General features: G+C 50.4%; 4 protein-coding genes across 7 annotated transcripts in view; 1 reads left to right on the top strand and 3 right to left on the bottom strand.

Moving 5' to 3' along the window:
- Window positions 1–59: 59 nt before the first annotated feature.
- LOC125560720 lies at window positions 60–2,327 on the bottom strand. The gene is made up of 2 exons (XM_048723023.1): window positions 1,035–2,327; window positions 60–131 (listed from the first exon to the last, which is right to left on the bottom strand). Exons 1-2 carry the CDS (start codon window positions 2,011–2,013, stop codon window positions 118–120), a joined length of 993 nt encoding a protein of 330 aa, XP_048578980.1. The 5' UTR covers window positions 2,014–2,327; the 3' UTR covers window positions 60–117.
- Window positions 2,328–3,025: 698 nt separating this feature from the next.
- Window positions 3,026–5,103, bottom strand: LOC125560620 (uncharacterized protein K02A2.6-like). Its single transcript, XM_048722424.1, has 2 exons — window positions 3,308–5,103; window positions 3,026–3,231 (listed from the first exon to the last, which is right to left on the bottom strand). The coding sequence occupies exon 1, from the start codon at window positions 5,101–5,103 to the stop codon at window positions 3,448–3,450; it is 1,656 nt and encodes a 551-aa protein (XP_048578381.1). The 3' UTR covers window positions 3,026–3,231; window positions 3,308–3,447.
- LOC125560619 lies at window positions 4,624–8,091 on the bottom strand. Its single transcript, XM_048722423.1, has 4 exons — window positions 8,005–8,091; window positions 7,212–7,932; window positions 6,654–7,040; window positions 4,624–5,758 (listed from the first exon to the last, which is right to left on the bottom strand). Exons 1-4 carry the CDS (start codon window positions 8,089–8,091, stop codon window positions 5,745–5,747), a joined length of 1,209 nt encoding a protein of 402 aa, XP_048578380.1. The 3' UTR covers window positions 4,624–5,744.
- A 2,113-nt stretch (window positions 8,092–10,204) lies between these two features.
- The window catches only part of LOC116619720 (protein NLRC3), an 85,281-nt gene continuing 82,164 nt past the window's right edge, over window positions 10,205–13,321 (top strand). For 2 of the 4 annotated variants that reach the window (XR_007306789.1, XM_048722914.1), the window contains exon 1: window positions 10,205–10,307. The gene's annotated coding sequence lies outside the window, so the exon portion shown is untranslated. The remainder of the gene's footprint in view (window positions 10,308–13,321) is intronic. The other 2 variants (XM_048722916.1, XM_048722915.1) reach the window with 2 other exon arrangements.

The raw sequence follows: 13,321 nt of genomic DNA, 5'->3' as shown, positions 1-13,321 counted from the left end.
TTGACGCCTGAAATGCCTCTTCCAATTGGGATGACCAGGAGAACTTGCAGCGCGGGCTAAGGAAAGGCTAAAATGGCGCCATGATGTCGCGTAGCTGTGCATAGTTCGACACTTGGTTTACGAGGCCGAACCAGCTTCGGATGTCAGTCGTAGAGATCGGAGTAGGGAAGTCCCGGATGGCATCCAAGTGTTTGGGGAGGGGCTCGATGGTGGATTCCGAGACGCGGAAGCCCGCAAAGTCTACGCTTTTCTGCGCAAACTGAAACTTATCCGGGTTAAGCACGATGCCGGCTTCACCAACGCGGGTGAGGAAGTCGATGGTCCTCCACCAATGCTGTTCCAGATCGGAGTCGTAGTGTATTGTGTCGTCGACACAACGTTCCTTGCGCTCAAAGCCCGATAGAACGGCGTCGAAGCGGCGATTATATCCATCTCCCGATGAGGGGAAGCCTTGCGGCGCCCTAGTATAACACCAGCGCCCAAATGGTGTGATGAAGGTCGTGAGGGGTCGGTCTGCTTCGCGGAGAGGAACACTGTGGTAGCCGTTCCAGGCATCTGTCACGGTTTTCCAGGTGTCCATCGGGACGCGTCGCGCGAGGTGGAACGGGGACTCCATGGCGAATGTCTCCCGTTGGCAAAATTTATTGAGTGGCGAGAGGTCGACCGTGCGTCGTGGCGATCCATTCTGCTTCCGTGTGATCACCATGCGGTGACACCATGTCACGGTTTCGCCATATGGAACGCGTTCGATCACGCCCAGGGCTTCGTCACATAGGAGGTCGTCGTATATCTGTTGCTGCCAATGAAGGGGGATATTGGTGGGGGTGTGGCATGCCTTCGGGGTTGCGGTAGGGTCCACGTGGATCTCGACTGGAGGCCCATTCATGCAGGGTAGCGCGTGGTGGGGGCCGGTGTTAAATGTGGAGGAGGCATATCGCTCCAGCAGCCAGGCCCGCATCTTTACGTTGTTCTCTGGTGTGCATTCGAATGGCAACATTGGAGGGCGTGGGGGGGGGGGGGGGGGGGGGCGATACGCTGGGGGCACGAGCATGTGCCCGCTGTGTTGTCGGGTTGGCTGCAGCCCTCGTTGACTGCTCGCGTGGAGTTGACTGACAGGGGTCTGTGCGGGGTGGCTGAGTCATCGGTGTGCTCGTCGCTTGGCTTCTTCAGGGGCTCGGCGGAGGGAAAGCCATGTGATAAGATGCCCAGGTTAAGCATGGACTCGTACGATAAGTACATGGCTTGGACGCTGCCGCTTACGTATACCATTGAGCGGCAAGACACTGCTTCACCGTCACGAGTGATCGTCGACAGTCGGGCGAAGAACGCTCCATCGATGGCGATTGGCGAGCGGTTGGCGGCGGTGAGGTCAAGGCGTACCGGGAAGAGGTCCTCCAGCGAGAAGCCAGATGCCAGGAATTCTGCGAGAGACCACAGGTCAGATTGTGCGACAGTGTCCGCTATGGCCGAGACCTCAGCTTGGAGAGACGAATTGCGTGCAGAGTGGCTATGTCTGGTTGTGGTTTGCTTATCGAGCGACACGGTGATCGGGATGGTTGGGTGTGCGCGGAGGCGTGCTCGTTTCCACTCGCCTTTGGTGAAGACATGGTGATCAAGCGTGACAGCGGTAGGCTTGTGCACAGGGCCATGGGTGGTGGGCGTGTGTTGTGGGGGAGCGTTGGCTTCTTTGTCGTGGAACGCTGCAATCTGAGATATCGGCTCTGATTCCACTGTCTGGACTGCAGGACTTTGGGCATGGGGTGGTTGTTGTGGCCGGTGGCTGCGACGGCGGGATCGGTGGCACGTGATGCACGTATGGTGTGGCTTGCTGTTCCATCCCCTGGTCCCTTCCAAAAATACGTGGAACAGAGCGCGGCAATCCGGGCAGGCAGCCTGCCTGGCCCTGTCAGGTTGCGAAGGGGCTGCTGGGGGGTTGTCTGAGGGAGGTTTTTGCTGCCGTCGGAAAGACGAGATGGCGGACAAGGACGATGATGGTAGCGCGTTTCGAGCCATCTCTTTACCCTCGACTAGTGCGATGACGTCATTAACGGGGGTTTTAAGGATGTTCTTGGTACCCTGTACCTCCCGGCGGATGTCTGGGTCGTTGATGCCGTTTAGCAGGACATCGCGGATGATGTGGTCAGTGTAGTCGAGGTTTCTTCCGCACTCGCACCCTGCCTCGAACTCGCACGTCTCGGCCTTATCGCGCAGAGAATGCGCGGAACGGCTCGTCGCGTTCTTGGCGGATCTGCAGCAGCTCGGCGCGTAGGACACCCGTTGCGACTGGGATGACGGCGAGGGATCGCATAGCAGCTAGGAGGTCTTGCAGGGAGCTTGAGGCGGCAGCCGGGTTTGCTTTTAACAAACTGTCGCCGAGCTAAGTACCTGCGCACTGGAATAATTGGGAAGGCGCTGAGTCGTCATCGATGCCAGATCCAGTGCGAAAAACTTGCCAGCGGCGAGTGAAGACATTCCATCCTTCGGTGGATACGCCAATGTCCACTTTTGGGCGCTCAAGTCTAGGGCAGGCGCTGGGGTAGGTCTTGCGACGGGAGGCGGTGTAATCTGGTGGGCGAGTCCGTGATTCGTAAGAAGGGTAATAGCCAGTGCTTCAGAAACGTCGTCGGTGGCAAACTCGCAGTTTGGGACGGAGCACCGGACTATGACCATGGCTGTCTGTAGCTGTGGTGCTGGGAGATCACTAGTGAGCCAACGACTTCAACATGAAGATGAATACTCCTCGCTGACAACTCGATTTATTGACAAAGATGTTGAAGTCGTTCTAACAAAGATAAGATAACAATAAAGGGGATAAACAACAAGTCGAGAACTATCGCCCGATATCTCTGTTGCCAGTCATATCGAAAGTTCTCGAGCGCTGCGTACTCGCCAACATACGGGATCATTTAACAACTCTGATTAACAACGTTCAGCACGGATTCCTGCCTGGAAAATCTTGTACCACCCAGCTACTTGAGGTATTGCGCCATATCGGCTCTTTGTTGGATAACGGGAAAAGAACGGACGTCATCTACATGGACATGTCGAAAGCATTCGACAAGGTGGACCATGCCGCACTTCTCTACAAACTGGAGCACAGTTTCGGCATTTCTGGTTCCCTTCTTTGCTGGTTCCACTCTTACTTGAGCAACAGAAAACAACGGATCACAGTTTGAAGATAAATACTCCTCGATGACAACTCGATTTATTGACAAAGATGTTGAAGTCGTTCTAACAAAGATAAGATAACAATAAATCGTTTGAACAACATGAACGAGGTAATGAACAAAACACAGGAGACTCTTACGACTATAAATGGGTAAAAACCGGTGGATTACACCCAGTGAAGCGGTGTATAGTTCGTGAAGTCAACTTTAGGCCGCCATCTTGTTTTTTCCACCCGTCCCATAGTCCTGGGAACGAGAGTAGTCAGCGGTAATCTCTACATCACCCCCCCCAGTCCGGGAGGCTACGGGCGAACGTAGATGGACGGCTTACGGCTCGTACCATTGACCAGTCTCGGGTTCGAAACGTTTTGGCGGTCGGCGTGCGCGGCATGGACGTGGGGAGTGCAACTGCCTTCTCCTGTTGCGGAGGGGACACTGAAGGCTCTTCGTTGGGAAGTGGTGCACACGCCGACTCGGCAGGGCTGTAGTGAGGGTGGCGGGCGGGAGCTGCGGGACCCACTGGATCAGAGTCCGCGAAGGGAGACTTTTCTGGTGATCCCAACTCAGATGGCGAGGGCGTCGTCGTGGGTGTCCTTTGTGGGGACAGGGCTGGGGGGCGTTGAGACCGTTGTCGCTGCTCTGATGTGTGACAAGGTTGGTGTGGAGGTGTTGCTACCGCGGGCGGTGGCTTGATGTCTGGAGAGGCTGGAGTGTAAGCCCGTAGAAATCGACGATTGCGTAGGGTTAGGCGTCCGGACCCGTCAACCTTGACACGGTACTGGTCGTGGCCTGGAGACTCAACTACAACTCCCGACCTGTCCCACTTGTTGGGGTTTCTTCCTTGCTGGTTCTGGAGGAAGACCCTCTCGCCGACGGCAAGCGGTCTGAGTGGGCGCGAATGTTCTTTCAGTGTCTCAGCAGTACGCGTGATACGGGACCGGAGGGCGTCTTCCTTGGCAGCCCACGCCTCGCGCCAGAGTGGTCTGACGTGAGAGTTGGAGAACTTCTCTAGTCTGTTGACGAAAGAGAGTGTGTCCCTCAGGGGGCGACCGAAGATAATCTGAGCGGGCAAGACGTTGCAGTCTGGGTCAGGTGTGTTGCGTAGCTGCAGTATAGCGCGTAGGAAACGGTCATGGTCGAGGCTACCCGTCGGACCAGTGTTTGACATAAGGAGGCGCTTGGCTGTTTTAACGGCCACCTCTGCCCGTTCGTTAGACTGGGGGAAGTGCGCGGATGACACACGGTGGCGTACGCCCCATGCTCGGAGGAAGTCCTGTGTGACCCCTGCTGTGAACTCGGGTCCCCCATCACTGGAAAGCTCTTCCGGTACGCCGAACGTGGCAAAGAGGGAGCGTAGATGGCGAGTCAGGCCTGCAGCGCCTGCAAGGGTGGTCCCCGCTTTTGAACTGAACACTTCTACCCACCCTGAGAGGCGGTCGCCAGCGACCAAGTAGTCGAAGAAGTCGGCAAAGACCGCCTCGAACGGGGTAGACGGTGGCGGCGATGGTAGGGGAGGGGTGGCAGCTTGTGATGGTGCATTCCTATTGCAGTCTGAACAGCGTTCTCTGATAGCACGGATGTCCCTTGCCATTCCTGGCCAGTAGATTATTGTGCGAGCACGTTGCTCCATTGACGAGGTGCCTTGTTGGGCTGCGTGAAGGTGCTGAAGAACACGGGGACGGAGAGAGGTGGGGACAATGACGCGATCCTGGTACAAGAGGACCCCTTCATGTGCATAGATAGAATCACAGATGGGCCCAAAGGTTGCGAGATCAGGATCGCGGCTGTCAGCAGTTGTCGTTCCGTGTTTAATCTGTTGAAGGAGGTTGCTAAGCGACGTGTCAGAGGCTGTTTCTTGTGCGAGGAGGGGCCATGATATGGTACTGATGTCTTGAGTGTCGTCGCAAATGGATGCCATGTGTGCTGCTTCTACCATGTCGGGGGTGCTCGGCGATCCCGTTGAGGAGTGACAGTCAGGGTCTGTGGGTGACGGGTGTCGAGATGGTGCATCAGCTGCAAGGTTACTTGTCCCAGGCAGATGTTTGATGTCGAAACGCCACTGGAGGGTACGCTGTTTTAGACGGAACAGACGTGTGTTGGTGATCTCGTCAAGGGTGCGGTCGCCGAATATCTTCACGAGCGGCTTATGGTCGGTGACGACGAGGAGATTGTCGCAGCCTTGTGTGAAGTACTTGGTTTGTTCTTATCCCCAAGCTACGGCTAAGGCCTCTCCTTCGATTGCTGCGTAGCGCTGTTCAGCCGAGAGTAGGGAGCGCGAGCCGGCCAGGGTGATACGCCATCCCCCAGGGCAGCAGTCGGGGACGTCAGAAGGGCATTCACAATGCTGCTGCAACAGGAAGTAACCGATGCCACGTTGCGACCAGTCTGGGCGTAGACAAGTGCGTCGCTGCATGTCAAAGATCTCCACGCCTTGGCGTATGGCCTGGATAATGGCCGCTTTTGACGCCTGAAATGCCTCTTCCAATTGGGATGACCAGGAGAACTTGCAGCGCGGGCTCAGGAAAGGCTTAAATGGCGCCATGATGTCGCGTAGCTGTGCATAGTTCGACACTTGGTTTACGAGGCCGAACCAGCTTCGGATGTCAGTCGTAGAGATCGGAGTAGGGAAGTCCCGGATGGCATCCAAGTATTTGGGGAGGGGCTCGATGGTGGATTCCGAGACGCGGAAGCCCGCAAAGTCTACGCTTTTCTGCGCAAACTGAAACTTCTCCGGGTTAAGCACGATGCCGGCTTCACCAACGCGGGTGAGGAAGTCGATGGTCCTCCACCAATGCTGTTCCAGATCGGAGTCGTAGTGTATTGTGTCGCCGACACAACGTTCCTTGCGCTCAAAGCCCGATAGAACGGCGTCGAATCGGCGATTATATCCATCTCCCGATGAGAGGAAGCCTTGCGGCGCCCTAGTATAACGCCAGCGCCCAAATGGTGTGATCAAGGTCGTGAGGGGTCGGTCTGCTTTGCGGAGGGGAACACTGTGGTAGCCGTTCCAGGCATCTGTCACGGTTTTCCAGGTGTCCATCGGGACGCGTCGCGCGAGGTGGAACGGAGACTCCATGGCGAATGTCTCCCGTTGGCAAAATTTATTGAGTGGCGAGAGGTCGACCGTGCGTCGTGGCGATCCATTCTGCTTCCGTGTGATCACCATGCGGTGACACCATGTCACGGGTTCGCCATATGGAACGCGTTCGATCACGCCCAGGGCTTCGTCACGTAGGAGGTCGTCGTATACCTGTTGCTGCCAATGAAGGGGGATATTGGCGGGGGTGTGTCATGCCTTCGGGGTTGCGGTAGGGTCCACGTGGATCTCGACTGGAGGTCCCTTCATGCAGGGTAGCGCGTGGTGGGGGCAGGTGTTAAATGGGGAGGAGGCATATCGCTCCAGCAGCCAGGCCCGAATCTTTACGTTGTTCTCTGGTGTGCATTCGAATGGCATCTTTGGAGGGCGTGGGGGGGGGGGGGCGATACGCTGGGGGCACGAGCATGTGCCCGCTGTGTTGTCGGGTTGGCTGCAGCCCTCGTTGACTGCTCGCGTGGAGTTGACTGACAGGGGTCTGTGCGGGGTGGCTAAGTCATCGGTGTGCTCGTCGCTTGGGTTCTTCAGGGGCTCGGCGGAGGGAAAGCCATGTGATAAGATGCCCAGGTTAAGCATGGACTCGTACGATAAGTACATGGCTTGGACGCTGCCGCTTACGTATACCATTGAGCGGCAAGACACTGCTTCACCGTCACGAGTGATCGTCGACAGTCGGGCGAAGAACGCTCCATCGATGGCGATTGGCGAGCGGTTGGCGGCGGTGAGGTCAAGGCGTACCGGGAAGAGGTCCTCCAGCGAGAAGCCACATGCCAGGAATTCTGCGAGAGACCACAGGTCAGATTGTGCGCCAGTGTCCGCTATGGCCGAGACCTCAGCTTGGAGAGACGAATTGCGTGCAGAGTGGCTATGTCTGGTTGTGGTTTGCTTATCGAGCGACACGGTGATCGGGATGGTTGGGTGTGCGCGGAGGCGTGCTCGTTTCCATTCGCCTTTGGTGAAGACATGGTGATCAAGCGTGACAGCGGTAGGCTTGTGCACAGTGCCATGGGTGGTGGGCGTGTGCTGTGGGGGAGCGTTGGCTTCTTTGTCGTGGAGTGCTGCAATCTGAGATATCGGCTCTAACTCCACTGTCTGGACTGCAGGCTTTTGGGCATGGGGTGGTTGTTGTGGCCGGTGGCGGCGACGGCGGGATCGGTGGCACGTGATCCACGTCTGGTGTGTCTTGCTGTTCCAGCCCCTGGTCCCTTCCGAAAATACGTGGAACAGAGCGCGGCAATCCGGGCAGGCAGCCTGCCTGGCCCTGTCAGGTTGCGAAGGGGCTGCTGGGGGGTTGTCTGAGGGAGGTTTTTGCTGCCGTCGGAAAGGCAAGATGGCGGACAAGGACGACGATGGTAGCGCGTTTCGAGCCATCTCTTTACCCTCGACCAGTGCGATGACGTCATTAACGGGGGTTTTAAGGATGTTCTTGGTACCCAGTACCTCCCGGCGGATGTCTGGGTTGTTGATGCCGTTTAGCAGGACATCGCGGATGATGTGGTCAGTGTAGTCGAGGTTTCTTCCGCACTCGCACCCTGCCTCGAACTCGCACGTCTCGGCCTTACCGCGCAGAGAATGCGCGGAACGGCTCGTCGCGTTCTTGGCGGATCTGCAGCAGCTCGGCGCGTAGGACACCCGTTGCGACTGGGATGACGGCGAGGGATCGCATAGCAGCTAGGAGGTCTTGCAGGGAGCTTGAGGCGGCAGCCGGGTTTGCTTTCAACAAACTGTCGCCGAGCTCAGTACCTGCGCACTGGAATAATTGGGAAGGCGCTGAGTCGTCATCGATGCCAGATCCAGTGCGAAAAACTTGCCAGCGGCGAGTGAAGACATTCCATCCTTCGGTGGATACGCCAATGTCCACTTTTGGGCGCTCAAGTTTAGGGCCACGGGGAGAAGGCGCTGGGGTAGGTCTTGCGATGGGCGGCGGTGTAATTTGGTGGGCGAGTCCGTGATTCGTAAGAAGGGTAATAGCCAGGGCTTCGGTGGCAAACTCGCAGTTTGGGACGGAGCACCGGACTATGACCATGGCTGTCTGTAGCTGTGGTGCTGGGAGATCACTAGTGAGCCAACGACTTCAACATGAAGATAAATACTCCTCGCTGACAACTCGATTTATTGACAAAGATGTTGAAGTCGTTCTAACAAAGATAAGATAACAATAAATCGTTTGAACAACATGAACGAGGTAATGAACAAAACACAGGAGACTCTTACGACTATAAATGGGTAAAAACTGGTGGATTACCCAGTAAAGCGGTGTATAGTTCGTGAAGTCAACTTTAGTCCGCCATCTTGTTTTTTTCCACCCGTCCTATAGTCCTGGGAACGAGAGTGGTCAGCGGTAATCTCTACACAGTTCTTGGCTGCACGTCATCCGAGGCATCAGTTACGTCCGGCGTCCCACAAGGTAGCCTACTGGGGCCCATATTATTCTTGCTCTATGCAAATGACCTGCCAGATGTCGTGCACAACTCAAAAGTTGCGTGCCTCGCAGACGGCACAAAGCTAGTAAATGGCGTGAACTCGGATTCAGACGCCGCCCTACTCCAGCAAGATCTCAGCAGCCTGGAAAACTGGTCAAAAACATCTGGCCTAATGTTCAACCAGGACAAGTGCAAATGTCAGAAAGTCACACGGAAGTCCCACCCCATCAAAGTCCCATACCATCTGAACGGGTCGCTGTTAACAGTCTCCTCTCACGAGAAAGATCTGGGGGTCTGGGTCGCCAGCGACCTTACGTGGTCAAAGCACGTCACAGAGAGTTGCGCGAAGGCTAACAAGTTGTTGGGCTTTCTGCGAAGAACCACCGTGGACTTCGGCTGCATACGAACTCGCCGCACCCTTTATTTGGCGGTGGTGCGTCCAGCCTTGGGTTATGCTACCCAGGTCTGGAGCCCACAATCAGTTAAACTTTTGAAAAGTTAGAAAGAGTGCAAAGAAGAGCCACCAAATATATTCTAAGCCTTCCGTTCCTTTGCACAGAGAGTTGAACTGAACGCCTTCTCTCTACTAACTTGTTGCCACTGTGCTATTGGCACGAGTACTTAGATCTAGTTTTTTTTCTATAAAGCCATTAGTGGCCTTGTTTTTATATCTCAGGAATGCCTCCCTACTTGTATTTAACCAGTCAGAACCACTAGATCTACTGTTAATCCAAATGTACTAAGTTTTCGTCCTCCCAGGTGTAGAACATCTTGCTTTCAAAACTCTTTTTTCGTCCGTGCCTCGCGCACCTGGAACACTTTGCCTGATTATTTCCGACTAAAGAGCCTAAGTTTAAATCAGTTTAAGTGCCTGCTTTTACAATATTACAGCCGAGCGCTGACCATTTCCTATAACGTAGATGATCCAAGGTCGTTCAAGACAATTTGCATCAAGTGTCACAAATCTCGTCTGCTCGACACAGCCATTTCATGTTGTTTTTAGCTTTCAATAATGTTGACTTGTCAATTTGCTTTTAGTTCTCTGTCTTACTTTTGTTTTGTAACTCGTAACATTGGGCGCACAGTAATTGGTTATGCTGTTTGTGGTGTCCCAGTCTACTATGTGTACTTTTGTGTAATTTAATTAATTTATAGTGCACGAAGTTAAATAAATAAATAAAAATAAATTATTGCGAAGTGCGCGACGCGTCAATTACTACAAAGTGCGTCAATTATTACAAAGTGCGCGACGCGTCAATTATTACAAAGTGCGTCAATTATAACAAAGTGCGCGACGCGTCAATTATTACAAAGTGCGTCAATTATTACAAAGTCCGTCAATTATTTCAAATTATTTTCTCGAACCTCCTGCTCGAATTCGAACCAAAATATATAAATTTCATTCGAATTTGCATTATGTATTTACAGTATTTTTTTAATAATCCTAATTGACCTTCGATAAACGTGCCTTGGTCCGTTTATTGGTCTGGAGGACTGGGCGCTAATGACGTCATGTCCTAAATTTAGCAAATCGTTTGTCTCGTGACCAATGAAGATATCGAGCCCGTGGTAGAGAACTTACATTGCTGAGGAAACAGGAACAACTTCAGCGGCATTAAACAGGTAATTATTGCTTTTATTGTTGAGTTATTTCACGTTAGGTTAAGTGTCAGTTGTATACTCTTCTTGTGAGGGTTTTTTGTTGTGTTTTTGGCAGACTTCGAGTCTGGTACGGCCAAATATCGAACTTCCGCTTTGTTTAAATGTGTACTTTGAATTTAGTCTTCTGTACTTTGGTCTGAACTGATCTAGAAATCCTCGATATTAATCTGTACATTTTGTTGTTGTGGTATTTTTTTCATAAACTTTCTAATCGGTCTTAACTTAGATTTGTGCACAATAAGAGGCGCACAGTGGTAAAGCGATCGATAGATATTGTCATCGTGATTATATTTTTGCAAGCAAGCACAAACAGCCAAAACGTGTGAACGGCTAGCGCTTTCGATTTATTTGCAACGCGAATGAAGATCAAACCTCTCGTTATTTTCCAGGTAGTTTTGCTTGAATGGTGCGAATATTCCACTTCTAGCAATGTCTTATACTTTAGTCGTTTGTGGGGCTCTTCGTATTTTCACAAATGTACAGTTTGTTCGTATAAATTATAATGAGATCACGTTACGTTGTGACTCTTAGTTAGTCTATTCGTTTAAAGTCAACAGATAATGAGCCTTCTTCCAACGTGCTGGTCCGATCAAAGGAACTGTATCTTTCTTGTATAATTCGTGATTATTTCACAATCATCCTTCCTCTTTGTAAACTTACAACTGCATCTTCCCCATAACACCACACGCCCTATCCCATTGGCATTACTAAAAAGTGGAACCGGCGGAACCAGTATATTTCGCTTAGTTATAGGGGTAGGGATGTCATACTAGGAACACCATTTATTTACTTTCTAATCTGAACAAAAAAAAAACATTCCGTTGTGAAATGCTCAACATCACTAAGCACAGATGTGCCACGTTATTTCACCCATATTTGACATTCTGTCATGTGCAATTTGTATCCATTTGTATCGGATTAGTAACAAAAAACCCTTGTTTTAGAAGCGTGTATTGTTAGAGGTAACACATGCAAGCCTTCGTAGTTTTAGCCTTCATAGGTTTAGCGTTCCGATTTCAGTTGAAAGTTCCGAATAAGAAACCAAAAAAAATCCTTGTTTAGAAGCGCATCTTGTTAGTAGCGTTGTTCATAGCGTCCTGTTAGAGATAACGCCAAATACCATACTGTTATACTGCAAGCGTGCAAAGGGCACCATTGTAGCTGGAATTCAATACTAATAAATTACCCACTTCTTTATATGTACATGTGCTGAATGAATACAATCAAAATCCAAACTGAAACAATTGTAAGTGATTTTAAAGTACTTTGAAGGGGTGGGAATGGGGGTGATTTTCTTCTGATGACATCATAAGTTAACTTTCACCAAATATTTCTCATACAGTATGTCTGCTCAATGCTTTGGAGTATTTGGAAAGGGGTTGTTGGGTTGGTTTTCTGGAGATGATGGTGGCTACGATATTAATTTCTGGTGCACAAGTGCAAAGAACAGGATCACATAATTCCCTGCTAGAATACACAAAGTAAATTAGTGGCACAAATAATAGAAACAATGCAATCTCAGCATATTACATTCAAAATCATGATCATTTCTGCTGCTTTACCACACTTTTAGGCCAAAATAATGCAGAATTGTTTCTAGTGTGCACAAGACTTGTAAAATTTAACAATATTCATGAATTTCAGTTAGTTGACATGACAAATGAACATTCACCAGGAGGGTAAGTTATACCAGGGATGTGTAAGGTTGTACACTTACACACACAGGTTATACACAAGGAGGGTTGACCAACAATTTAGTAAAGTACTTAAAACTATTATTCATTGCTAAGCACTTTGGATTTCTTTTAAAAGTTCCTTTTTATGCTAGAATCACGATGGGCTTTGGGTACTTTGAAGGGGTGGGAATAGGGGTGATTTTCTTCTGAAGACATCTGAAGACATCATATAAGTTAACTGTCACCAAATATTTCTCATACAGTATGTCTGCTTAATGCTTTGGAGTATTTGGAAAGGGGTTGTTGGGTTGGTTTTCTGGAGATGATGGAGGCTACAAATTAATTTCTGGTGCACAAGTGCAAAGAACAGGATCACATAATTCCCCGCTAGAATACACAAAGTAATTAGTGGCACAAATAATAGAAACAATGCAATCTCAGCATATTACATTCATAATCATGATCATTTCTGCTGCTTTACCACACTTTTAGGCCAAAATAATGCAGAATTGTTTCTGGTGTGCACAAGACTTAAAATTTAACAATATTCATGAATTTCAGTTAGTTGACATGACAAATGAACATTCACCAGGAGGGTAAGTTATACCAGGGATGTGTAAGGTTATACACTTACACACACAGGTTATACACAAGGAGGGTTGACCAACAATTTAGTAAAGTACTAAAAACTATTATTCATTTCTAAGCACTTTGGATTTCTTTTAAAAGTTCCTTTTTATGCTAGAATCACGATGGGCTCGTGGGCGCACGAAATCGGCGCTTTCAAATGCCGGCAGATTTCCCCACTTTCGAATGCATTTCGCTTCCACGGTAACCAAAGGCGCATTCTGTAAACAATGCACTGCCGATTGGCGCGAGCGCTGAAATCAGACCACCAAAGCAGCACGATTATTGTATCTGATGTTAATAAAAATCCAGGATTCAAAAGAAAATTTGATCTTTCTCATGAGAACCTCATTTTTCCCCATAAGTCCTCTGTTTTTCAGAAACTGACAAAACTCTTGAGTGTATGATTGTCAATCGATCAGAATTTTCTGGCGAGTGGGATATCTACTCGAGCGTCCTCTGTTAAAACACGAGAAAATAACCTATCGAATCAGACAAACAAGCAAAACTTTCATGAACATTTTCTTTGTTATGCTTCTCTGTGTATATGTCTTGAAAGTCAGCTCTTCTAACATAAAGCTTTTCAAGTTTTTGTGAGGTTCTCTAGTTCGCATCTAGTCGGAAAATGAGATGGTTCGAGCTTATAATGGGAATCGAGCGAATGAGTATCGA

The sequence above is a fragment of the Nematostella vectensis genome, chromosome 15 (assembly GCF_932526225.1).
Source record: "Nematostella vectensis chromosome 15, jaNemVect1.1, whole genome shotgun sequence".
NCBI classification, from domain to species: domain Eukaryota; kingdom Metazoa; phylum Cnidaria; class Anthozoa; order Actiniaria; family Edwardsiidae; genus Nematostella; species Nematostella vectensis.
This window is presented reverse-complemented; position numbering and strand designations above follow the sequence as displayed.

Excerpts from the sequence above, each read along its gene's own strand:
- LOC125560720 (XM_048723023.1), bottom strand. The coding sequence starts at position 2,013 with ATGGCTCGAAACGCGCTACCATCATCGTCCTTGTCCGCCATCTCGTCT.
- LOC125560620 (XM_048722424.1), bottom strand. The coding sequence starts at position 5,103 with ATGGTAGAAGCAGCACACATGGCATCCATTTGCGACGACACTCAAGAC.
- LOC125560619 (XM_048722423.1), bottom strand. The coding sequence starts at position 8,091 with ATGTCTTCACTCGCCGCTGGCAAGTTTTTCGCACTGGATCTGGCATCG. Across the intron at positions 7,933-8,004 it reads CCAATTATTCCAGTGCGCAG|CTGCTATGCGATCCCTCGCC; the intron begins GTACTGAGCTCG and ends AAGACCTCCTAG. Across the intron at positions 7,041-7,211 it reads TCACCATGTCTTCACCAAAG|AATTCCTGGCATGTGGCTTC; the intron begins GCGAATGGAAAC and ends GGTCTCTCGCAG.